The sequence below is a fragment of the Harpegnathos saltator genome, unplaced genomic scaffold, assembly GCF_003227715.2.
Source record: "Harpegnathos saltator strain DR-91 unplaced genomic scaffold, Hsal_v8.6 scaffold54, whole genome shotgun sequence".
NCBI classification, from domain to species: domain Eukaryota; kingdom Metazoa; phylum Arthropoda; class Insecta; order Hymenoptera; family Formicidae; genus Harpegnathos; species Harpegnathos saltator.
In genome coordinates, this window is record NW_020230360.1 from 1539837 (window position 1) to 1567379 (window position 27543).

The window sequence follows — 27543 nt, forward strand, 5'->3', positions numbered from 1 at the left end:
ATGTAGCAAATTTTAACAAAACAATAGCAGGATTTTTATGCGTAAAGAATGCTGTATTTCATTGTAAAGTATGCTATATTTTTAAAATAAAAAATTCTTATCGTATACTAACAAGGTTATAAAGAAATAAAGAAATTACAGTTTAAATTCCTTGGAATGAAAAGAACGAATATTTTACTCAAGCAATAATAAAAATATTTCCTTGTAAGACCCTATTAATATTGCCTTATAAAACCTACAAAGTTATAAAGAAATAAAGAAATTACAGTCTAAAATTCTTGGAATGATAAGAACGAATGTTTTTACTCAAGCAATGATAAAAATATTCCCTTATAAGGCCCTATTGATATTGCCTTATAAGGCCTGTATTTATAATATTGCCTTATAAGGACCCATTAAACCATTTGTCACATATTTTGTAAGGCCCTTGTCTTTCTATCCCTACTAGAGCCCAATTAATGTTGGGAAAAAATAATCAGGCCCTTATAAGAGTCCTATTAATTTTTCTACTCGGGGCACGCTGCCGCTCTCGAAGTTGCGCTGGCCTCGCAGGAACCGCAGGTTCCCCAATCCGAGCAAATTTTTCGCCCCGCGTAGGCAATTTGCAGTCTCGGGACGGAGATGAAACGCGCGTTTTCGCGGACGGAGTTCCCCTTTTGCCGCTCGGATTTCGTCGATCTCGTCTGGAGATTGCGCAAAAAAAAAAGAAAAAAGACGAAACCGTGCGGGGCACGCGGTAGATCGAGAACGCGGGCACGCGAGCCGCGGTGGAAAACGCGCGCAGAAATGTGGCAATATTTTCGCAGCAGGCTGACTTCTCTCTCGCGCATGCGCGCACGCTTCGTGCCGCGCATAATGCGGCTGACGCGCGCGCGATGATATCTCTACGGGTATCTTAATGAATTCTGGAAAAGCGAGAGACTCACCTAACTGCTTCGAGGCGTACTGCTGCAGTAGACGCGTCCGTTTCTTCTCATAACCCTTCTGTGTGATATCCCCTGCAACAGCGAGAGACTAATTAATGGCCAGTCTGCGAGGCGCGATTTGCGTTCACGCTCGATCGAGCGGCTTCTACGCGCCGGGCGGGAATTCGAACGAAATTCCTCGTTGCGGGTTAATCTTCGCGAATTACCGAATCTTCGTGATGGCAAACTTCCCGTCGCAAACTCGCACAGAAAGAATGACAATGGCCGAGGCTCCGATAAAAATGCGCGCAGAGACGTTTTATTACAGTCTTACGACGCAAGTTTTATTATGCTCGTCAACGTTGACTTCAACGAAGGAGTATCGTTAAAGAATCTGCTTTAATTGGTATCCGAAAGTTTATACCCGCGTTTGTATCTTGAAGTGGGCGATAAAGTAAGTAGTAAGCATTTTTTCATCCTTAGAGCTGTTAGAGTCGCAACGTAACATTAGAGGCCGCAGGTGAGGGGGAGGAGACAAGGAAGTGGAAAGCGGAATTGATGGAATGATGGATTCGATCGGGATTTTTGCCTCGGGTCGGATGATAGACCGCTGGATAAAGGGGCAACGATCGAACGGGCGTTTTCCAGGATTGAATTTTAGATCGATGCACGCTCCGCTGCCGGCCGGCCGGCCGGCCGGCGGCCGCGCCGCGCTGCGCTGACACAGCTCGTTCATGTGCCCCGGCGCGATGTAAAACTGGTTGGTTAGCGTACTCGCCTCCCGTCACGCCTCGTAACTCGAGAAAACGCCGAAGAATCAATCTAACGGCCGAGACACGATTTTTCCGCCTTCGCCAGACAAAACCGGGCCAGCGCGATTACGTTAATCGAGAGACATACGCGGGATTTTTAAAAGTAGGTTCACGACTTTAAGGGCAGGTGGCACTCGCAAAACGGAGGAAAAAGTTCCAATAAACGTGGCTCGAAAAATCAATATTGTCGTAGTGACGAGCGATTGTTTGTTTTAACCCTTCGAGGTGCGTATTTTTCAGAAAATCCGAATCACATGAAAATTTATATACGGGGGTTTCTAGGGTCTGATGAGGAATCCGTTATCAGATTTTCGAAATTCAAGATAGCGGGTTCAAGATGACGGCGACAAGTATGAAAAATCGCGATAATCTGGAATCCGCTATCTTGGAAAATGAATTTTAGAATGTGGACCTCAGATTCGTAATCAGCGACTTCAAAAACTAACCAGAGTACAATTTTAACTAATTTAATAAAAATTCTATGATCCGCCATCTTGAACCCACTATCTTGAAAAATTAATTATGGAATTTGGATCTCAGATTCGTAATCAGCGACCCAAAAAACCCCCCAAATCTTGATTTTGAGCAAAAAATTCACTCATAATTCGTAGAAAATGATTTTTTCTGTAAAAATGTGTATTTTTCACACGTTTGTTTATTTATAATAAATGGAAAATTTATGCAAAACACTTTTCAACCTTTCATGTATGTTCCCATATCATATAAGAAGCTAAAAATTCGACAAGAATCCCTCAAATATGAAATATTTCATGAAAATGTGAGAATAAATAGGTGGTAAGTATACTTACCACTATGCCTCAAAGGGATAATCAAAGCAAATGACCCACTCGCCTCTGGCTTCTGCGTTTGCAAAGTTTCCGCAAAATTTTCTACATGTCTTCCTATAATTTTTCTACATATCTTCACATCTTCCTCACAGAACTGCAGTCTTTCCAAAATTTCCGGCTTTGTTCGAACTATTTGACAGGCATTTTGTATCCTCTGATGTGATTCATCTGTGTCACTTATCGATGAAGAATGCGCCATGCTTTTAGGGAATCCCCGTAAAAAAAATCCATGGGATTTAAATCAGCAGAGCGAGGGGGTCATGAGACTGATCCACCCTGTCCAATCTTTCACCGAAGGATCTATTTAAATGTTAGACGAATTACATCAGAGAGTACAAAATGCCTATCAAATAGTTAGAACAAAGTCAGGAATTTTGACCAGAAGCGAGTAAGTCATTTGTTTGAATTAAAATAAATAATTATATGTAACTCTGACAATATTAATTTTTCGACCCGTGTTTATTAAGTTATTAGGACTTTTTTCCTCCGTTTTATGAATGCCCTCTGCCTTTCCTGAATGAAAGTCCTGAATCCTTTTTAAACACTTTTTGTATATACAGAGCGTCCGGGACTTTTTAGAAGCGAAAAATTATGAAGATTAATCAGATCAAACTGAGAAGAAAAGTACTATTTTGCAAAAATCGCAATAGTTATTAAGTTACTAATGATTGAAAATCAATGAAAATGATGATGATGACCATATTTAGAGGCTCTTTTAATTGATAACTTGAAAATTTGTGTACTTATTTGCAAAATGGTAAAGGACTTTCTTGTCAGGATGACTTAACCTACAATTATATGACGGCTACTGTGTCTAGCGACAAGTTCAAAATTCAGGGTTCAAAATTCAATATACTCATATCTATCACTAGACATACCCGTCATATAAAGCTATGTGAAGTTAGCACCTGACTTTATCAAGAATATTTTTACATATATGCATCTGATTAAGCCCCGTTTGTACCCGTTTGTACCACTTTTTGTTTTGTTTGTACCTCAAAGGGGTGATAATTATAAGGGTTTGAAAAATCATCAGCACCCGACTTTGAAATACAGTAATCTCTCCAATGCCATTCGATTAAGCATCGTTTGTACCCGTTTGTACCGCTTTCCGTTTCGTTTGTACTCCTACGAGGATGGAAATATGGAATTTTCAAACTTCATATAAGACGAAACTTTGTAGTTTTTAAAGATATTTAAAATCCGAAAGCGGGTGCTGCTTCACAATCGTTTGTACCGCTTTCTGTTTCGTTTGTACCTGTAAACCGGGGTGGAAATATGGAATTTTAAAAACTCATATAAGAGGAAACTTGATGAATTTTCAAAATTCATATTTCCACTCCCGTAGGGGTACAAACGAAATAGAAAGCGGTATAAACGGGTACAAACGATTGCGAAGCAATATCCGCTTTCGGATTTTAAATATTTTAAAAAACGTCCAAGTTTCCTCTTATATGAGTTTTCAAAATTCCATATTTCCACCCCCGTACGGGTACAAACGAAACGGAAAGCGGTACAAACGGGTACAAACAATTGCGAAGCAGCACCCGCTTTCGGATTGCGAATATCTTTAAAAATGGCAAAATGTACCCCTTACACGAATTTTCAAAATTCCATATTTCTACCCCCGTAGGGGTACAAACGAAATGGAAAACGGTACAAACGATGCTTAATCGAATGGCATTGGAGAGATACTGTATTTCAAAGTGGGGTGCTGATGATTTTTCAAACCCTTATAATTATCATCCCTTTGAAGTATAAACAAAACAAAAGATGGTACAAACAGGTACAAACGGAACTTAATCGAATGCATATATGTAAAAATATTTTTGATAAAGTCGGGTGCTAACTTCACATAGCTATCATATAATTGTGGATTCGTTCTTGTGGGTTATTTTGAACAAAAACCTCCTTTATCATTTTGCAAGTAAGTCATTTTGCACGCAAATTTTCAAGTTATCAATTAAAAGAACCTGAACGTGGTCATTTTCTATCATTAATAACTTAATAACTGTTGCGATTTTTGCAAAATGATACTTGATTTTTCTTCTCGGTTTGATCTGATTAATCTTCACAATTTTTCGTTCCCAAAAGATCCCGGACACCCTGTATATATTCTCGAGCAATCGACATTGACGTGGAAACCATATTGATCTACGCGCTCACGATCCGGTTTATCGCGAAAAAGACGGTGACGTGGCGTAGCATGCAGCGTGCGAAGAAACAAGTCCATTAAACAAAAAATTTTAATCGAACGAGAATGGAACAATAAAAAATCAAATATGAGTTCACTTTCGGGCCTGTTCGAACGATTTCAAGAGTTTGAAAGGGACGCTGAAAAAGCGGAAGGTCACGCTAAATCGCAAATTGCGACATATGGCTCGAGTGAGAAACAATTTCCACGCACGTTGTGGATCATCGTGAGAAACAGCGTACAAAGAAATAAAAAACATTTTTTTTCTTTTTTAATTAAAACGAAGTAAAATAGAAAATCAAACATGGAATTCGCTTTCGAATATGGAACGTTTCCCTTCAGATTATTAACAGTGAAAGTTTAAAAAGAATTTAATCCTTTCACTGCTGAATTAACTTCCCTTGAGAAAATTATTAAAATGTTTGGTAGTCCTACGTTTTTTGGGTCGTTGATTACGATTCTAAAGCCAGATTTGGAAAATTCAAAATGGCGGACTCAATATGGTGATCATGATGTACAAAATTAATAAAAATTCCAATTATTATTAAATAATAACCAGGTCGTAATAAGAACATATAATTCTAGACGATGGAACTCGATCGAGCTGAAAAAAACTTATGTGGAAAAATGTTCAATACTGCATATTTATGCTTACTAGAGATTAAACATTCATTTTTGAGTAAAATAATATTGATAGTATGGATAAGAGACGGAGATACAGAATGAAAAAACTAGGAAAATAGAGCTAAAAAGTGCAAGAAAATCAAATTTCAGCCCTTTTTGTAGAAGTATTTGTTTATAAAAAATATCTAACTTGCAAAAAAATACTGAAAAAAATATATGTTTTTGTACATCAGAAAAATATTTAGTGAAAATTTCAGACCTCTACATTCAATAATCTTCGAGGAATCGATTTTTCCCTAAAAAAGCATTTTTTCAACTTTGATTATTGTAAATAATCACAAATGAATAATTGGGTACAAAAACCTATTGGAGTATGTTGAACAACTATTCAGTTATCTAGAAAACTCAAATCCCCGATTAGTTCTTCAAACTATGTAATTTACAACGCAAAATTGAATCAAGAAAATATATTTCCCACCAACAATGAAAGGGTTAAAAGGATTTCCGCTCGCCTTGTAGAGGCCTCATCAAGGTTTCCCAAAAGAAACGACGTATGAAGAAATAGAAACTCAATTCAAAAAGATAAAAAATGAAGATCAAACATAGAATTAGCTTTCAAGTTATGGAAAACGCGCCTTTCCGTGTGATTTCGAGGACTTAAAGGAAACTTAAAGAAACTTCCGCGCGGAAGGTCTTCCCAGAAAATTAAGAACGTATGGAGAAACAGAAATTCGATTAAAACATTTCTTCAAGTTAAAACTTGAGATAAGGAAAAATCGAGCATAAATTTCGCTTTCAAGCATAAAACGTGCCTCTTCGGGCGATTTCGAAAGCTTTAAGAGAACAGTGGAAAACTGAAAAGTGACGTTCCGTACTTGAAATTTGTTTTATCTTATTTCACGTCTTGATGAAACGAAATGTTTTAAACCGAGTTCTCGTTCCTCCGTATGCCGTTTCTCTCGAGAGGGCTCGACAACCCACAGGGTGGAAACGATGCCTTACTCGAGCTGGGAATCGCAATTTGCGGTTCAACGCGACTCTCCAGTTTTTCTCTTTCGAGCTCCTGAAACCGCTCTAATAGATGCGTTCCATGCTCGAGAGTGAACTCCATGTTCGATTTTCGATCGTTTCGTTTGCCACTTCTTTCTTAACGCCATATTTTTTTGAAGTCACATACCGATATACTCTTCACTTAAATTGCACATGCGTACACAGATATCGCACTCCATTGTGTAACTCCAAAGTTACAAACTTCTTTTCCGTTCTTTTCCCTCAGAATGAAATCTTTGAAAAACACAAATTAATTGTTAATTTATATCCATTAAAGCTGTTATACTATTGTACTTCCTGTTATACTATTGCTTGTTATACTATTTGTATGTTACTGATATAATATTAGAAGTGCGATCTAGTTTTGAAAGTTTTGCAAGAGATGGCACTAATGTCAGTTTTGTCAAAGACATTCCGATCACAGCTATTGTTTGTTAATGCTTTAATATTAACCCATGATATTTAATCATTTATTAATAATAGGCGCAATGAAAATTTTGTGTTAATACCATCTTGAAAAAGGGACTTCCTAAACAGCATTTTCGATACGCGTTGCTTTGGTTTTTTAATCAAAAGAAAACAGTGGCTGAAAGTCATAGAATTCTGATAGAAACTTATGATGATGTTGCTCCATCAATTAAGACTAGTGAATATTGGTTTAGACGATTCAAAAGTAGTGATTTCAATGTTAACGACAAAGATCGCTCGGGACAACGAAAAAAGCTTGAAAATGCAGATTTGCAAGCATTATTGGACGAAAATCCAGCGCAATCCACTTCAGAACTTGCCAGAGCATTAAATGTTGATCGTACAACAGTTACTAAACGTTTACATGACATGCGAAGAATTAACAAAGAAAAAAAATGGGTTCCACATCAATTATCGGAAAATGCCATTGCGAACCGGTTGAACATTTGCATTTCGCTTATGGCCAGACAAAAAATGGAAAGTTTTTGTATCGAATTGTTACTGGGGGTAAAAAATGGATCTATTTCGATAACTCCAACCGAAAAAAATCATGGGTTGATCCAAGCCAACCAGCAACATCCACTTCAAGGCGCGATATTCGTGGTTCAAAGGTGTTGCTATGTATCTGGTGAGATCAAGAAGGTGTTATGTACCATGAACTGTTAAATCCGAATAAAGGTATCATCGCTGATCGTTATGAACAACAATTATACAAACTGAAGCGAGCATTGGACCAAAAACGATCACCAATTGTGAGTAAACGACGCAAAGTGATCCTTCTTCACGGCAATGCTCGACCTCATGTTGCATTATCAGCGAAACAAATGCTATTAAAGCTGGAATGGGAAGTCTTACCGTACCCCGCGTATTCTCCAGACATTGCTCAATCCGATTATCACTTGTTCCGGTCGATGCAACATGCTCTAGAGCAGGGTTCCCATCCGGGGGTGCGAAAAAACATTCTCAGGGGTGCGAGGAAAGTGATTGTAATTAATAATGATTAAGATGAATTCTGGAATAATCCGGCATTTTTACCATCAAATTAAAAAAAATATTATTAAAATTATATATCTTTTAAGTATCTATACGTATATATTTATTACGTATCACTATGCGAAGCTTGATACCATAGTTAATAATTTTTTTATAATATTAAAATGATAGTTAATTTCTATAAAATAATACTATGTGATAATAAATTATTATAAATTAACTTTTTACCCTAAAACCCTAACAACTAATTTTTATCATAAAACATACGAATAATTTTTTTTGTAGGGGTGCGAAGGTTCATTAATAAATTTTTGGGGGTTGCGACATACAAGAAGGTTGGGAAACCCTGCTCTGGAGGATACATACTTTGATAACTTGGAAAAAGTGTGAAAATTTGTTGAAAATTGAATCAACTCCAAAGAGGAATCTTTTTATCGTCGCGGAATCATCCATCTCTTGCCAGAAAAACGGAGAGAAATTGTAGAAAGCGAAGGTAAATATTTTGATTAAGATATCCGTTCATTACCTTGTTTAAGGAAATCAGTTTTTGAGAAAAAAAAAACCCTCAAAACTGAATCGCACTGCCAACAAAAAAATAATAATTGTTGAGATTACTCGTTGGCTTCATATCCGCTGGTTAATATCCACCGCTCTCACGTTCCACAATTTCTTTTCACGAACGAAAAAATCGAGTCATAGAGAGTTAATTAGACAGGTCTCTTTTTAAAGGACTTGTTCCCTCGCACACCACCGAGGTGAAGAAGGCAAACAGTGTCTCGAGTCGCGACAGGGCGTCAATATACACGGGAACGCGGGCTTGATTGAGCGAAGAGAACCGGATCGAAAAGGCGATCTCGCGGGAAAATTGCTCGTTGCGCAATTAACACGCCGGCGGGCGTGGACTAATAATGGCCGGGCGGGGAATAGATGGGATACTCGGCGCATAGAATCGTCGGATGCGATCGAATCGGTTATTCGATGGTCATAGAGTGCAATTTGTAAATCCGCAGGAATCGAGCGGTCGCGTCGCAGAGGCCGTCGCGGCCGTTCTTCTTGCTATTCGCCCGGGTAGAGATGATGATTCGCATCTTACTAGGACGTTTCCTCAAGGACGAGCACTTGCGCACGAGGAACACCGGCTGGCCGGACGCTCTTTTCAGCTGCGACTTTCGGCGCAGCGGTCGCCTCCGGATGCCGGACTTCTGCCTCTTCAGGTGCTGACGCTGCTGCTGCTGAGGGAAACTGACGTTCCTCTTGCGCTCGTTGAAACGCTCGACGACATCGTCGTCGTCATCGTCGTCGTCGCTGTCCGTCGACGAGAGGCACCTGTAGCCCGTGTTGGAGCTCTCGCTCTTCGACCTTTCTTTGACAACGTCCTTCGCCAGGAAACTGAGGAACTGGCTGCTGGCGAAATAATTTCCAGAAGCAGCCGCCCCCGCCGTCGTCGTCGCGGTCATTGTCATTGTCGTCGTGGTTACCGTCGTCGTCGTCGTCGTCGTCGTAAGCGACGGCTTCCAGGTGGTCCCGCGCGCCAAGAGGCCGCTGATCCTCAACTCCTCGGAGAACAGCTTGTCCTCGTTGAAGTCGCTGATCTTGGGAGCCGGGCAGGCCGACGACGAGGACGACGTCGCCGAGAAGGAGCCCAGCGATGACGAGACCATCGAGTTGAGAGCGTCGTCGTGGACGCGCTCGTTGAAGTCACCCGACAGCAGCAGCTTCTGGTCGTCGAACTGGTCATCCGACACGTTCGACGACCAGTCGTTGATTCGTTCGAGGATCGGACCCTCGTCGTCGGGGAAGTAGCGGATCTCCCGCCAGACTCGCCGCTGGCGTCTCGAACGCCGCCTCTCCGGCGGGACGAACCACACCGGGCTGCTGGTGCGAGGAGGCTGCTGGCACTTCCTGGAGCGCTGCGACGTTCGCTTGCCGCGGCAGCGACGGGAACCCGAGCGCCTGGACGCGCTCGTGCGCTTGAAGTAGCCCTCGCTGCTCACGCTCGGCGACGGCTTCGGCGTCTTGCGGCGGAATAGGCCGTTTCGCGCCACCCTAGAGCCAAGCGGGGTATCGGTTTCGCTCGAGTGACAGCGATCGAGATCGCGCGATCGGCCGGTGAGAGACCAGTACCCTAGAAGACTCCGAAGCGATTCGATGAGGTCACCGAAATCGCACGCGGCTAAAGGCGGGTGTACACTGAACAACGAAGGCACGAGGTCGAAAACAGCTGGGCAAACAATGAACGCGAAGACGACCGCCCGAACACTCGCTGAACCTTTGTTGTTTATTCGTTCAATGTGTACATCTGCCTTAAGAACAGATTGCGATGCAAGCGATGCGACTTATAGTGATTTCGGTTGCTCGCACAAGCGAGCTGAAGCCATATTGGTAGTCCACTGTGCGATCACCTTAGGTACATCTTCAGCTACTGTACTAATTGTTTCATTAACTGCGAAGCATCTGAGAGAAGATGGACCTATAGACAGGGTGTTTAAAACAAGCGTTCAGGATTTTAAAGGCAGATAGTATTCACAAAATGGAGAAAAACAGTTTTAATAAACGTCGAGTCGAAAAATTAATATTGTTATGAACAATTATTTATTTTAATTAAAGCAGACCTAACGTTGAAATAGGTCCTTCGAATGAAAGATGGATTGGGTCAGTCTCATGGCCCCTTTGCTGTCCTGATTTAAATCCCTTGGACATTTTTATGGCTATTTCTTGAGAATATGACGTATTTTTCACTCATAAAAGACGAATTACATCAGAGAATACAAAATGCCTGTCAAATAGTTGGAACAAAGGGAATTTTCGAGAGACTTTGCAATTCTATGGTACAAAAATATGAAATGTGTATAGAAATAGGAGTAAAAAGATCTTGTGCAAACTCGATAGGCACCCGAAGCGAACAGGTCATTTGCTTTAATTAAAATAAATAATTGTTCATAACTCTAACAATATTAATTTATTGACACGTGACTGTTAGAACTTTTTCCTTTTATTTTGCGAATACCATCATTAAAGTCCTGCATCACTTTTTTTAAACGTTCTATATATAAGCAACCTTGAACATAAGAAAGGACTATAAATATGGCTTTGGTGCAAGTAACCTAACCAAATTCGCTATTAGATTGCAAACATTTGCGAATTCGAACCCACAGATCGAGTTATCTGCAGCGTTTTCTCAGGCTGCGTTTGAACACGGCGAAAGATTAACCCCTTGCGCTGCAATGCAGTTTTCAAAATCTCACACCGGGAAAAATATCTATTGCAATATTTTCAACACAAAAGTGCATCGATGAGAAAAAATGTTATCTATTATCTATCATCGCTATTATAATCTGACGATTATAATTACAGTCGTTTCCGGCACCAACTACATCTTCTGGTTGAGAAATCTTTTTCTGCAGCAAAAGAGGGAGAATAACATTATGCATATTATTATCGCTAGCGTTACAACAACCATTACTACACGAACGGTTCAATTTTCACTACGCGGTTATAATTATAAATATTACTTTTTTTTCAATGTATATAGAGGAGAAGGTGATATTATGGGGTCATTCTCAATATCTCCGTTATTAGCTAGCAAATTCCAGTTATTACTTGTGGAATCATTTGTTTAATAATTCGCCGTTAGCGCAGCAACGCTAATGTATCAATACACGATAGTTAGCACTTCTTACAACGTATTTTTACTCTCGAGCATCTCAAAATATTTTTCAAGGTAAATTTTAGCATTTAAGCAGATGTGTTTCCTCATTATTTTTAAACTTGAGCTTGTTATCACACACGAATATATATGTGTACACACGAATGTACAGTTGAGTATTTTGTTTGTCATTTGACACTTTATTCGGTTGCGCACCTTTCAAGTTGTGCAAAGTTAAATAAAAGAGCATGACATCTTGCTAATGTGGCCCCATAAGAGTGTTGATAAATACGGTCTCTCTTTCGAGGTTTTTATGCCAAAGTAATTATTCGATAAGTCGATTCTAATCTGTAGTACACTGTTGCATTTATGCTTGCATTACATTGCTGTCTTTCTGGCAGATTGTATTTCCTGACCAAGCAAATCAATATCCCCATTAAAAATCCGCAGTTATATTCATTATTATTTCTCTTCCAAGAGTTTAATTGGAATAAATATATAATTTCGTCAACTAAACGCTTTGTGTTATTTTGAACAAAATTAATTTTTTCTATCAGTTTTAGTGGAAGGCCACATTACCACCCCACTTTTTCGCTGGCTCATTATGCTGTGTCGCCACATTTTTATAAATAGCATCCTAAGTAATAAACATTACGTAAATTTGAGTCTAATCGATTAAATAACACTGTGGCAAATGTAATCATTCAATTCTCACTTTAAAATATTGATTACTGACAAAGTTATTGTACAAAACGTGAATGGAGGGCCGTAATAGCATCTTCTCTTCCACTCTTTTATAACGAAGGGCGGGCAGTCATAGCAGCCACAATGTTGATATCTCACCTTTTTTACTTGCGATAAAATTCAAATCAAATTTAAAATGCGTAATAGCAAACAAACATTTCTGAAAATCTAGTCGACAATTACGACGGTATTAATTTTATAAAAACCTAATAATCTAAACAATATTTGAACGAGAAGAGACAACTACTACTAGTTACTAATAGTGCAAAAATTCATCAAACATCTGCCAAGTTTACTTGTTTATTTGTTTATCGAATATAATTCGTTGTTTGTTTCAGAGAGAGCTGCCAGATTTGACGAATATTAAAAAATCCGAGCAGATTTTCAACACAAAAAGTCTAAAAATAGTTCATAAAAATAAAACATTTTGTTACAAATATATCAATGGAATACTTATTAACTTGTACATTTTCAACATTAGCTGGGGACAGCTGGATATTGACAATCAAGTCTGGAGGTCTGGCAACCCCAGTCTGTTTCGATCAAAGGAGTCACTCACGCGCGAGACTCGTCGCTTCAACGCAAGGGGTTAAAGGTTCCAAAGAATCCTCGATTACCTCGTCGCTCGGGCAAACCGCAGAAGCGAATACTTCGTGCGAACAAAAAAGACCGGAAAAAGGACTCGACGAGTAAAACAGTTTCACCGACCGATCGCTGAAAGTCGATATAAGTTCGCAAAAGTCCTAATCACCCTGGCCTGAAATCCGCGAGTTTGGCGATTCGAAGGGAGAAGCCGAAGGACGACGAGGTATCCTTGCTGACGGGCTTCTCCGGCGCCGAGACCGTCCTCGCGACGGTCGGCTGCGGTTTCCTCTCCTTCAGGGCGCTGTCCAACGAGTGATGGACCGCGGAATCCGATGCGGCAGGATACGCGACCGATGGCGGGACTGAGGCCGGCGGGACCGGCACCGCGTCCCTCCATATCCTGCCAAGACTGATACTGACGCTGGGCGGTCCTTCCACAGACGACTCCTGCGTCCAGAGAACGTCCTGCCCGTTGCTCTCGTCCCGAGCATGATCCTGCGCGGCGATCCTAAAGGGCTTGGGCCTCTTGGACGTGAGGACAGGCGAGGCGTCGAGCTCGAGGATCTTCAGGTCCTCGGCGATCGAATTCGCGTCGGCGCTGTTGTGCTTGGGCACGACCTTGGCGGTCTTGACGACCTTGGGCCGCTGAAGAGACTCCACGTGATCCTCGTGGAGCTTCTCGAGGGAGGAAGAACTGACCCCTTGGAGCCACTCGTCGTACGTGATGGAGTCACGGCCGAGCGAGTGCTCCTGACTCTTCTTCAGGTCTTGCTCGTTGACCTGCTGCTGCTGCTGCTGGATGACCTTGTCGTTCGCCAACGGTGCGGGCGGGGCAGGATTAGCCGCGGGCGTCTCTTGGTTCTTCTGGAGTCGGTTCCGGCGTTTGCCGCGGTCCAGGTAGCTCTTCCTGATGGAGATTCGCTTGAAGGACTCGCTGCGCTTGAAGGAAGGCTCGTTGCGGTCCTTCTTACGGCCCACGAGCCTCCTCAGGTTCTCGAAGGAGAGGGGCCTCATGGGGCAGCGCGACCAGCCGCGACTCGCGGAAGTACGCGATCGCTACGGATTTATGCTACCTCGAGGTGGCGTCGGCACGGTCGTGCGGCGAGTATCAACGAAGGCTCGTGCCCCGTGGGAGCAGGATCATGAATGCCAAGGAGGGTCCTGTGTGCAAGACTCCAGGAAGGCGGTCCACCGAGCTCGCTAGCTCTAAGTGATCAAGGATCCGCGAAAGACCCGGGCAGTCTGCGAAAGCATGAATTTATGGAAACGAGAGAATCTCTACGAGCGAATTCCTCCTCTCCCTCTCTCTCTCTCTCTCTCTCTCTCTCTCTCTCTCTCTCTCTCTCTCTCTCTCTCTCCCGTTCCACGTCTTTCGCTCTTCGGACCTTTCGGACCTTCCTCTTTCTCTCTCTCTCTCTCTCTCTGTCTCTCTCTCTCTCCCTCTCTCTCTCTCTCTCTCTCTCTTCTCCCCAGCCTCCTTGCCCTTTTGCTCAGCCCGTATCCTCGTCTTCTCCCTCTTCCCGCTCCTCCTCACCCTTTCCTGCTGCTCGTCCCTTCTCCCGCGGCGCGCTCGCTAAGGTGCAACGCCGAGGTCTTCCAGTCGCGGCTGATCAGCGTGGTTTTCCTTTTTCGACGCCGTGCTGCTGCTGCTGCGCCGCCGCCGCCGCTCCTCCTCCCTCCTCTTCATTGTCCACCTCTTCCCTTTTCTCCCGTGCCCTCGGCACGACCGGGACGATCATTCTACGCGGGGAACCACTCGCCGAGACCTGCGCCTGCTGCGTCGAGCGTCTCCGGGGAGCCGACGGAGGAGCGCGCGAGGACGTTCGTTCGTTCGTTCGGGTCTATCCGCAGCAATCGCTCGAGTTCGCGGCTGTCGTCATGATTTCCCTCCCCGGCGGAATTCAAAGAACTCGCTCGCTAGCCGGCCGGAGCTCGCGCGGGGACTGAGATGGCTCTCGCGTATCCTCAGACCGCTATCTCTCAAGACTGACCGCGAGGAGCGACTTCATTATCCCGCGCGTCTCGCATTATTTGTCACCAGCCGCTCCGCGAGCCCCTTTTCTCATCCTCTTCCGCTGCCACGATATCCCGGCGACGAGGATCGTCGGTCCGAGCACGGCTCATCGATCGCGACTTCTCACCGGGGTCTCTCGTCGACGAAAGTCGACCTGGAGAGCAGGCACTTTCTCCGCCCTCAGACCGTTGCGACAGCCGTTTCGCCCTTTGGCTCCGCCCGCCCCTTCCCTCCCCGGCGTCTTCCTCCACGCGGTCCTCCCGACGACGCTGCGGGTGTCGCGAGTTGCGGATTAACGGCCGACTCGTCCCTCCGTGATGAATGAACCATCCATCGGAAAGCGGGATTTCGTCAGTCGACCGCAACGAGCGACAAATCGAGTCTCTCTCTCTCTCTCTCTCTCTCTCTCTCTCTCTCTCTCTCTCTCTCTCTCTCTCTCTCTCTCTCTCTCTCTCTGGGCTCGACGACGTGGTCAGGCTCCTTGTCACTGGTCAAGGAGAAAATCCACCGTTCACGCTCGACGCGCACTCCGAAGAACGCCGCGAGTCGCTCTCTCGACCACGGCGGAACTGCATCCAGCACTCTCGTTGGCAACGGAGCACACTCCGCGGAGTTCGCTCCGCTGATCAGCACCGCTTCGAATCAGCAGCGGCGCATGCGGTGCCCACGTACCGCGCCGCACGTACACAACACGTGCACGCGACCGGCGCGCACGCGCACGCGCACACGCACGCACGCACACTCTCCGAAGCCTCGCCTCGTATTTTCGCCTTCGATCGCAAAGGCAAAGGCCTCTCACTCGTAGCGCGAAACACGCGACACACACGGAGCTCGCAAAGCCGACGGTGGCGACTGCTGGAAACACTCTACCTCCCGGGACACACACACTCGGGAACAGGACTCGCGCCTCGGCAGGATCTCGCGGAGCTTCTCTCCCTCCCGCGTCGCGTCTCGCCGCGCGTTCGAATTCGCGCGGCGCGCCGAGCCGACGAGCCGCGTACTTCAAGTCGCGTCGAATCACTGGCATTTTGCGCGCTCTCCGCGGCTCCGCCGGCTCTCCTCCCGCCGAGAGAGAGAGAGAGAGAGAGAGAGAGAGAGAGAGACAAAGAGAGGAGGAGGAGGAGGTGGAGGAAGACGAGAGAGAGAGAGAGAGAGAGAGGAGCGAGTGTACGGGTGGGAAGCCGGCTCGCGCGTGTAAAAGTCGTCGGACGGAGTAGGTGAGAGGAGATTAAACGCAGGAGCAAGCAAGCAGGAAGAAAAACCAGAGAGGGGGGGGGAGAGAAAGAGAGAGACACGGGAGTGGTGGTGGTGGTATGCCGTCCGTCCACTCTCGCCTGCCTTCTTCTCTCGCAGCATCCCACTCTCCCTCGCTCCGTCTCGCTCGACACCCTTGATCGCACCGGCACGTCGTCTCGCTCGTGCGGCTCCACTCGAGACCTCCGCTAACTCTCGGTGCCTCGCCTCCTTCCCCGAGAGCGAGAGCGAGAGAGCAAGAGAGAGAGAGAGAGAGAGAGAGAGAGAGAGAGAGAGAGAGAGAGAGAGAGAGAGAGAGAGAGAGAGAGGAATTCTTAAGGTGGGATTACGAGATTCGACCCTTCGCGGGATTGTTACAGTCCGCGGTTTTAGAACTGCGCGATACGGCGCGCGCGCGCGCGAGAGAGAGAGAAAGAGCGTCGATATAAATAATTATCTTCGTTTAACCGTGATTCTCCCCGAGTCGCCGCGATCTCCTCCTCGCGGCACTCCGCTTTCGCGGAGGCGCTCCGTGGCTCGGCCGACGCGACGTGAAGAATGCGGAGTAAACGCGCGGCGCCTGTCCGAAGGAAAAGCTTCGACTTATGGGTTGATTGCTCTTCGACCCTCGAGCGCCTCAAGACGCGCGCCGTACCCTCGAGATGCGGGCTCTTACTTTCCGCGAATGAGCCTCGAGACGCCCACGCTCTCGCAATCGTCTCGCCGACGACTTCTCTCGGACGCTTCGACTTCGGAGCGATTACCAGCCGGCGAGTGGGCGGCGCGGAATCGCCGGTGCTTTTCGAACTTTCTCATCAGCCGTCTTCTTCCTCCCCCCCTCCATCCTCCCCCTCTCCCTCTGTGCTGCTCCGACCGAGCGCGAAAACGAGTCCCGTGCGGCCGCGCAACGCTCGTCCGGGTTTTTCATTCCTCGGCGCGAATCGCTGGAGATCGCTGCAACCTACATCTCGACGAAGACGACGCTCGCTGATCGGCTTGATTGAGCGGCGATTACGTCGGCGATTAAACGACCGCGCGGCGCTTCGCCGGCGACGACGGCGGTGACGGTGTCGGCTATTAATTGACGGAAATTTCGCTCGACTGCAAATTGACATCGAGCGGAGCGTGATTCACACAGCGAGCCATCGATTACTTGGATTTCATTGTTTATATTCCGATTAATGGTCGGCCTCGTCGAGCGATTAACCCCGACGGTGGCGCGCCGTCACTTTACGCGCCTGAGGAACTCCGGTCCGCCCCTGTTGGACTATTTATTAATTAATTTATTTATTTACGGGGCGAATCCCTTCTCGAAAATTACAAAGAGAAAGGCAGTATCTATATGTACGCACAAAAATAAAATGCAAGTTTTAAATCGGAGGTAAGTCATAAAAACTTACACTCAACAGTGGTCGAATAGTATCTATATAACAAGATTACGAAATAAAAGAAAAAAGAAAAAGTATAAAAGAAAAGAAAACAGACCAATTTCCTAATTAATATTAGGTGCACAAAGGAATGATCCAAATTTTTCAGTTAAATTCAAGGTTTATTTTAAAAGAAAGTCAAACAAATTTGTCAATCAAAGTATTCGCCGTTGTTTTCTACAACTTTAAGCCATCTTTCTGGCAGCTGATGAATTCCATGTCGGAAAGATGTTGTGTCTTTCGGCACAATAAAGTCCTCAAGCCATTTTCGGATCTCACCCACTGATTTGAAGTGCGTATCGGACAAGGTATGTTGCATCGACCGGATCAAGTGGTAATCAGTATAAACACTGGCGGATTCTAAGGGGGGGTTTTGGGGTTAAAACCCTCCCCTTCCAAATTAAAAGAAATCAGTCTGACTAAATCCGTTTAAAAAATTTAGGTAAAATGATACAGGCCGAATCAAATTCTTATGTCTAGGATTCACTGCATCCAAACTGTCCGATTTCTGATATACTATGTCCACTGTTGTTTACTGAGAGTCTATTAATAATTATAAAAAACCTCAAAACTACAGTATTATTGTATTTACAATTTTATTAACCCCCCTCCCCCCTCTATTATCGACATCAGGATCCGATAGTGAGTAAGAGCGATGTCTAGTGAATACGCCGGGTGCTGCAAGACGTCCCAATCAAGACTCATTATGTCTTTTGTCGTAGAAGTAATGTGTGGCCTAGCGTAATCATGCAACGATTTCATAGGACATTCTCCTTTGCCACTGTACGGGCGTTTTCGTTCTAATTCTTGACTCAAACGGATTAATTAGTGTTGGTAGCGATCCGCAGTAATTGTTTCGTTCGATTTTAATAGCTCATAATAAATCGCGCCCTTCATATCCCACCAAATGCAAAGCAGAATCTCCTTTCCGAAATATTTTGGTTTTGCGACCGACGTTGATGGTTCGCCGGGATTTACCATGACTTTCTGCGTTTCGGATTGTCATATGATCTGTTCTTTTTAGCTATACTGCTGAACTAGTGTAATAAGTTAGAGTGAGATAACTAAATTTTTTCTCATTTTAACTTATTGCACTAGTTTAGCAGTGCAGCTAAAAGGAACAGATCCATAGAAAATCCACTTCTCATCGTCCGTGACAATTTTCCAGAAGAAAAACTTTCTACGCCGCTTACTGAGAAGAGAAAGACACACTAACACTCGTTGATTTTTGTTGGCTTCAGTGAGTTCGTGCGGAACCCATTTTCCTTCTTTCTGATTCTTCTCCATCTCGTGTAGGCGTTTGGAAATAGTTTGTTGCGTTACTCCTAACTGCTTTGCAAGTCTTTTTGTGTTTGTGCTGAATTCTCAGCGATCAGTTGCTCCAAATCATTGTTGCCGCACTTCTGAGGACCTCCGGGACGTTCTTTGTCATTTAGACTAAAATCGCTGCTTTTAAATCATCTAAACCAAAATGCACACACATTGTACGATACAATACTTTCGCCGAGGAAGGAACAAATCGTTTCGTATGCTCTTGCAATATTTTTTCCTTCTTGGAATTCGTCAAGAATATAGTGTCGGATACGCACTTTATCTGTTGCCATTTTTGACTGATATTGAACCAAGTAATTTTTGAGATTATGTTGAACCTCCCGCCATACTAAATGTGATTTTTAATAGCTAATTTCAATATGTCCACACTACATACCCGCAAAAGAGCGGGAAAATTTGATTACTTGAAACTTACCATGGTAATTTCGTAGCCACTTAAAAAAGCTTGGATTATTCATTTGTACACCTAATAATTGAAAGAGAAAAGTATGTCGGACAAATTTCCACCTGCAGAATCGCTCGATTCTAATAACAGGGTAAATTAAACTATCAAAAAATAAAGTTACTAGAAAATTGATTCCAAGTTACTCAACCACGTAGAGTGGCGGTCATCGTTCCTTTCCTTATCGCACTTTTAACGCACAGTTTTATGCATAATCTCGAATGGGGGGGGGGGAATTTACAGCAATAGCGGGGCGCTTGGTGTTACCGTCACGGTTGAATCGCTCGTAATCACACGTGTACGACGGCCGAGTTGGATTACTGATTTTCCGGCTACTTCGATCAACGAAGATCCTGGCAGGTCGATACCCACCGCCGCCGCCAACGACGATGACGGCGACGGCGACGGTGATGGCGATGGCGACGGTGACGGCAACGACGACGATGACTACCGAATGACTCCGGAGGTTCAGAGTCTCACGATACCGCCGTGATCTCCGGGACTCGGCGACGACGACAACAACAACGACGACGGACGCGGGCCATGACACCGTATATAGGTATATATCGTCAAGACGACGCGGAGGAGGGACCACAATAATGGCCGATAAGCGACGAGCCGTGTGGACGCGATGTGTGTGCAGCGCGGCACCATCGAGACTCACTCAAGGCGACTCGAGGACGTTTACCCACGAAACCGGCGGCCTTGATCTTACAAACGATCCGTGAAGGAGCGGCAGCGATCTGCTGCCGCAGCTGCACCTGCATCGCGTGCGACAAAATCACCGCTAATCGACCCTGTCCTCCCTTCCAACCCTCTATCCATCGCGCCCCGGCCGCCCTGCGCGAGGGAACAGACTCGCCTTCCTCGCGTGAAAAGCGTCCTGCGATTCGCACTTAACCCTCCAGGTACTGAGAAGCGCGATCGCGAGACAAGCGAAAAGCGCTCAGTAACGCGATGGCGCTTCTCAAGATCCTTTCATGTCCATCGCAGTCGCGGGGAAGGAAACATCATCTCGAAACATCGTTTATACAAAGTGTTGAGAGTGAAAAGAAGGCTCAGGATTTTGAAGACAGATAATACTCATAAAATGGAGGAAAAAAGTATTAATAGACGTGGATCGAAAAATTAATATTGTCCAAGTTATGAACAATTATTTATTTTAATTCCACCAACAGACTTTTTCGCTGCTGCTACTTTTATATTCTCTAATTTGTCTATGTCAATTATCGGTGGAGAGAATACCATGCCTTAAAGAATTCCTAAAAGAAATTCCTAAAAGAAATCTCTTCGCTCTCGCTCGGAATGTAAACAAACATTTCTTTTCCATTTATACAACGTTTCACCGAGCAATTGTTAGTCACATAACTTCGAGAATAAAACGAACAATTGCATAGAACTATCACAAAGCTTTCACAGTACGGTAAGAATGACATCGCACTTTAATCGAGAAACGGCAGAAATGCGTTTCATGTATAGCCGTGCAGCAGAAGCGAGTAAGTCACTTGCTTTAATTAAAATAAACAATTGTTCGTAATTGCGACAATATTCATTGTTCGACCTATGTTTATCAGGGCTTTCCTCCTCCATTCTGTGAATATTACCAGCTCTTAAAATTCTAAACCCTTTTTTTAAATACCCTGTATAAATAATAATATTATTATTTTTAGAAACAAAAAATTGTGAAAATTAATCAGATCAAACTAAGAAGAAAAGTCATGTACCATTTTGCAAAAATCGCAATAATTATGAAATTATTAATGATTGAAAATGACCACATTTAAAAACTTTTTTAATTAATAACTTGAAAATTTGTGTGACTTATTTGTAAAATGGTAAAGGACTTTTTTGCACAGAATAACCTAACCTTTTAAAATTTTATGACGGCTAGTGATAGATGCGTCTATTGAACTTTGAACCCTGAATCTTGAACCTGTCGCTAGGCACAATAGCCGTCATATAATTGTAGACTAGGTCATTCTGAACAAAAAAGTTCCTTACCATTTTGCAAATAAATACGCAAATTTTCAAGTTATCAACTAAAAAGGGCTCTAGATATAGTCATTTCTAATCATCAATGACTTAATAGCTATTGCGATTTTTGCAAAATGATACTTGACTTTCCTTCTGAGTTTGATCTCATTAATCTTCACAATTTTTCGTTTCTCAGACATCATGTATAATATATACGATATTCTTTAGTAATGCAAAGACTCTTTGGTACACCGAGTGTTTCAGATCATCCGGGTCACCCGATTTTTTCGTTAACGCGACATTTTAGAGAAAAATATTTCAGACAAAAGTTGTAGGGCTTCAAGGGATCTATTTACTGACGCTATAAATTTGATCTTGGGATAATTTTGAAAAGTCCAGTCAAGATCAACATAAAAATCTTAAATGGATACCCCAACTTTTTATTACGTCTTTTTCTAGCAATTAATTTCAACAACTTTTGTCCGAAACATTTTTTTATTTACCTAATATTGTTTGAGATATTTAAGGAAAACTTGATAACTTTTTCAATATTTAACTTACGATATCTCGCTAACTATTTGTCGGAAGAAAAAGTGGTACTAGACTTTTTTGCTTTATTTAGTCTCAAGAGTATGTTTTTATAATAGCGCCCTGACTTTTGTTAACTTGCTAACTTTTGAAAATTTTAATATCATCAAATTAGCCAAATTCAGGACGCTGTTGAAACGATATATTCTTAAGACTAAATAGAGCAAAAAAGTCTAGTATCACTTTTTCTTCTGACAAATAGTTAGCGAGATATCGTGAGTTAAATATTGAAAAAGTTATCAAATTTTCCCCAAAAAATATTAGGTAAATAAAAAAATGTTTCAGACGAAAGTTGTTCAAATTAATTGCTAGAAAAAGATGACCTAATAAAAAACTGGGGTATCCATTTAAGATTTTTATATTGATCTTGACTGGATTTTTCAAGGTTATCCCAAGGTCAAATTCATGTCGTCAGTAAATAGATCCTTTGAAGCCCTACAACTTTTGTCTGAAATATTTTTCTTTAAAATGTCGCGTTAATAAAAAAATCGGGTGACCCGGGTGGTCTGAAACACCCGGTATACGGAGAAAGAAAATTCGTTGAACTAACTTCGTAATGAACGGCCTGTAAACGTATTTTTCATTGTAGAAAGCAAAATTCCTCTGGTTCTTATGAATCAAATTCGGTTCTTTGAACAGAACTTCTGGTTCTTATAAGCTAAATTTGGTTCTAAGAAGCAGAAATTCCGTTTCCTTCAATCAAAACTCACTTGGTTCGTTCATTTAGTTACTGCATTAGTTCAAGCAATCTTTTTTCTCTCTATGTGTCAAGGTACAACAGGAAGTTGGATTCAATGTTAAAAGTAGAAAATAAAGAGCATAAAATAAATAAATAAGTGAATCAATATTTATAATAATATGTAGTACAATATATCTAAAATTGGATATTTGAGGATTTTTAGGGTTGCTCGATTCAATAGTGAATTGAACTCAAAGTTAAAAATTCAAGATGGCGAATGTAAACATGGCCAATTTAGAACTGAAAAAAACATAAGTGTTATAAAACTATAAAATATTGTATTTTGGGGTTACTCTCTTCGATGATGAATTCTGAAAATAAAAATTTAAAAGAACAATCCTCAAATCAATATAGATAACCAAAACGAAGTGTTATCCACACATATATTATATAGCTTTTCATTATAAATTAACATATGTTATATATACTCGTTATTTTTCGGTATTTTGTACTTGTATTTTGTTGTAACTTTATTTAGCTTGTGTGTGTAGCTTTTAGTTAAAAATTAGGTTTATTCCCGTTATTTAATTTTTTCCAGAACAGATGTCCACCGATATGAACCTGGCAAACTTAATAAAAAAAAATTCTCAATACGGTTCAACTGTACTTCGTTTATACCTGTTTGTACAACTTTTTGTTTCATTTGTACTTCAAAGAATAAAAAGATAGGGGGAGGGGGAAAATAGTCAGCAAGCAAGTATAAGATATTAAAAAACGGCCATTTGTACCTCAAAGGAACCGGAAGAAGAAAATATGTCAGAAGGTTACTTTCGTATTTCCGGTCCCTTTAAGGTACAAACGATTTGATAGGAGATACAAATAGGTACAAATGATTCTTTTTCGAATGGCGTTGGCCGTTTGCCTTATGCTTATTTGCTAGCTATTTTGCTCCCTCCCTCTATCTTTTTATCCTTCGAGGTACAAACAAAACAAAAAGTGGTATAAATAGGTACAAAGGAAATGCAATCGAACCGTATTACGAATTTTTTTTTTTTGTGAAATTGCTTGCCAGGTTCATATCGGTCAGATGTCTAGTGTTATTTTGATGAAATAAAATCGATTTTAGTTGCCATATCAGGTCTACTATTTTGAATTTAAAAAATTGTGACTTTATACTCGTAAGCGGTGGCCACAAAAATCCCTAGATAAAAAATTTTGATGACATTGTTTTACTTTTGAAAATGCATTTTTTGTCGGCTTAAACGCCTTTGCAAAGCTCAGCTTAAAAAAGTTGAAAGAAACAAGACGGTTTTCAAAGGATTAAGATCGGCAAAATTGGAGCGAGAAATTTTTGCGGTTGACACCTTAAAAAATACTCGCGAACACCTGCGAAACGCAGGGCGAGTTTTATGAACGTCGGTGTATAACGTCTGTCTAGAAGAGAGATCGTAAGCGATGCTTCTCTTCCCGTGTCGATTTCTCCCTCAGTATCGAAAGCGCGATGCATGTGAGTTTATGTAAAATCAACAATAATCTTCAGGGTTAGGCAACATCGCGACGCAACAACCGTCCGCGAATCTCCGGAAATCGTCGAGATAAACGCACGCGTTGCCTCTAATTGGTACCGCGTAATAACACGGCAATTATGAAATAGTAGGTTAAGATCGCTTTCTATTCTTTTTCTAGGTGAGCCAGTCGCCGGCGCGCGCACGCACGCACGCTCCTGTTTGCGTACATATTGAGAACTAATGACTTAATAACCTATCGCGAAGGTAAATATCTCGCGACAGGAATTCCGCGCGACAAAGACGCCGCGACGACAGACAAATCTCAGGACAATCAAATTCAGAAAATATTTGTTTTTTCTTCTTTAAAAAAATACACGCGTATAACTGGGGATGTAAAAAAATGTAAATATTAAATTAGAATAAAACTGGTAGTATACAGAGAGTATAAAAAGTACCAAGACGGCGAAGTATCTTGAAGATTAAACATTTGAAAAAAATATATATTTCAGACAAAAGTTATATGGTTTCAGGAGGGACATAAAACAAAACTATATCATTTTGTTTATAGATGGCGCCACTTTCGAGATATTCACTGATCATTACTTTTCTTGGAAACCTTGGAAACCCCAATTTTTTATTATATCATTCTTTTCTACTATCCAATAAATTTGAAAAAATGTTATCTGAATTTTTTATTCGCCTAATGTTTTCTGAGACATTTAAGAAAAACTTGGTAATTTTTTCAATATTTAACTTACGATATCTCGCTAACTATTTGTCGGAAGAAAATATAATACCAAACTGTTTTACTCCATTTACTAATTTAATTATTTTGAAATTTTCAAAAGTCGATAAGTTGACAAAAGTTAGGGCATTATTGTACAGCATATTCTTAACCCTTTAACTGCTACGGTCGAGATAACTCGAGTGTGGAAAAAAATGACGGTCTTGCTACGATCGAGTTTACTCGATTTGGACTTTCAATGTGTAATACCCATTTAATTTAGTTTGTAAAAAACATTTGAATTGAGTGGGCATATAGTGCCATCTCTTATCATTATAAAATATTTTATAATTGTAAAAATAACTCAGCGAAGAGGGTCATACTAGTCATTTAATATCTCAGCAGTTAAAGGGTTAAAACCAAAATAGAATAAAAAAGTCTAGTATCACTTTTTCCTCCAACAAATAGCGAGATGTCGTGAGCCAAATATTAAAAAAAATTATTAAATTCTTTCTAAATATCTCAAGAAATATTAGGCATATAAAAACATATTTCAGACAAAAGTTATTAAAATTAATTGGTAGAAAAAGGTGATATAATAAAAAATTGGTATTTCCATTGAAGAAAATAATCAGTGAATATCTCGAAAATGGCGCCATCTGTAAACAAAATGTTTTATATCTCTCTTGAGAAACTATACAACTTTTCTCTGAAACATCTTTTTCTTAAATGCTTAGTTTTCGAGATATTTCGCCGTCCCGGTACTTTTTACACGCCCTATATAACGCAGCTTGTATCTTGAATAGTGGCTTTTAATTTTTTTTCTCAAAATCAAGAAATTCATTAAACAATAAGACGATTAAATGTTCCACGAGCAAATCCTGTGAGACGTATGTTCCCAATTCGCCCGTAAGCATGAAGAACGCGAAACGGAACACTCGACTCGCTGGCAGCCTACTTTTCAGCATCGCAAGATCTAACATAAGTTCTATTTACACTCGCAATAAATCTAGAGGTGCCCTGATTGATTACAGCGGTAGTTCCATCGAGTTAGTAGAAAGTGCCAATTTGCTGTGCTATTTTAGTATTCCAAAAGTTACTTTAACTGTGGAAACCCGCGGTTCAAGGATAGGCAGTCGCTAATAACTTTTAATGCGCATTACGACCTTCAACTACCTTTAGGTAATTCTTTAACCTCGCCGCGCACAGTTTTTTTGTGTGATTATAACTGTTACAATTCACGACTGGCGGTTATTTTCTAGCGTTTCGCTTGTGTATTCCCGCCAGTCAAAACTGTAATTATTATTGAGGAAAATATGGATGCAAAGTCGGTCGACGTTGCCTCGTGAAATTCTCTTCCGTGCTCTTCTATTTGATTATGATTACTATAACTAGTTTACAGCGCTGTTGTTTTCTAACGTTTACCAGTCTACTCCCGCTTATCACAAGCTATAGCTAGGAACTATAAGATTCTATAATTTAAATGACTTTTTTTTCGAAGGTTAAGATGCCGTAGAAAGTTGACTCCGAATTTTCCAAGCGTCACTTTCCCGATCCTTTCAGTGCGGAGCATTTTAGAGCTAAATGGAACGATTTTAGAGCTGAACGCAGAATATTTTCAGCTGCGTTAAATCAATCAAGATGAATGAAATAGAAAAATCGGAAGCAATGAGATAGGTGAAGTCTCATTCATTAACATCGCTACGTCACACGCCCGTCGCGAAGATTGATCGCTGTTGTAAAAATACGAACCGAAGAAATTCAGACAAACGTATGCGACCATACGTCACAACGATGAATATTTGTCGGACATATACAGGGTGCCTCAGATCATCCGTATTTTTTCGTAACCGCGACATTTTAGAGAACAATGTTTCAGACAAAAGTTGTTTGACTTAAAGGGAAACATAAGACAGCGATAGCATTTTATTCACAGATGGCGACACTTTTGAGATAATCACTGATCAATTTTTTTTAAATGGAAATCCCAATTTTTTATTATATCATTTTTTTCTACCAATTGATTTTAACAACTTTTGTCTGAAACATTTTTTTATTTGTCTAATATTTCTTGATATATTTTGATGAAATTTAATAATTTCTTTCAATATTTGGCTTGCGATATCTCGCTATTTGTCGGAAGAAAAAGTAGTATTACACTTTTTTACTCTATTTGACGTCAAGAATATATTGTTACAATAGCGCCTTGACTTTTGTTAATTTGATAATTTTGATATTTCCCGAGATTGATAAGTTAACAAAAGTTAAGGCACTATTGTAGCGATATGTTCTTGAGACTAAATAAAGTAAAGAAGTCTAGATCTCTATTTAAGAAAATTGATGATCAGTAAATATCTTGAAAGTGGCGCCATCTGAAAACAAAATGCTATCGCTGTCTTATGTCTCCCTTCAAACCGAACAATTCTGAAACATTTTTCTCTAAAATGTCGCGTTTACAAAAAGATCGGGTGGTATGGGTGGTCTAGGACATCCTGTATACCGTCTATCACATTCAGGTTAACTAATTCGACAAAATTATCATTATAATCTATCGGGGACATTCTAGCAGCCTTTTACTTTTAACTGAACTAGCGCTACACTAGAAAGAAACTTGTTCTTTCCCCCTTCAACGTTGAGTTAGGTACTTGTTCCGCTCTAAAGGCAGAGTGTACAAGTTAGTTGAGCTGGGAAAAACAGAGGTTCGATCGTGAGCATGAGCTCGCGAGTAGCGAAAATTTCCTGAATAAAAGAGT

General features: G+C 41.7%; 1 protein-coding gene across 5 annotated transcripts in view; it reads right to left on the reverse strand.

The window, feature by feature from the left end:
• Positions 1-27543, reverse strand: part of DIP2 (disco-interacting protein 2) — an 80421-nt gene that overhangs the window by 44316 nt on the left and 8562 nt on the right. For 2 of the 5 annotated variants that reach the window (XM_025303387.1, XM_019843802.2), the window contains exons 1-3: positions 13036-15930; positions 8988-9940; positions 927-998 (exon numbers count right to left, since the gene is read on the reverse strand). In XM_025303387.1, the coding sequence (XP_025159172.1) occupies positions 927-998; positions 8988-9940; positions 13036-13883 (1873 nt within the window). In that variant the 5' untranslated portion in view covers positions 13884-15930. Of the gene's footprint in view, positions 1-926; positions 999-8987; positions 9941-13035; positions 15933-27543 lie in introns of those variants that run through there. The other 3 variants (XM_025303385.1, XM_025303386.1, XM_019843803.2) reach the window with 3 other exon arrangements.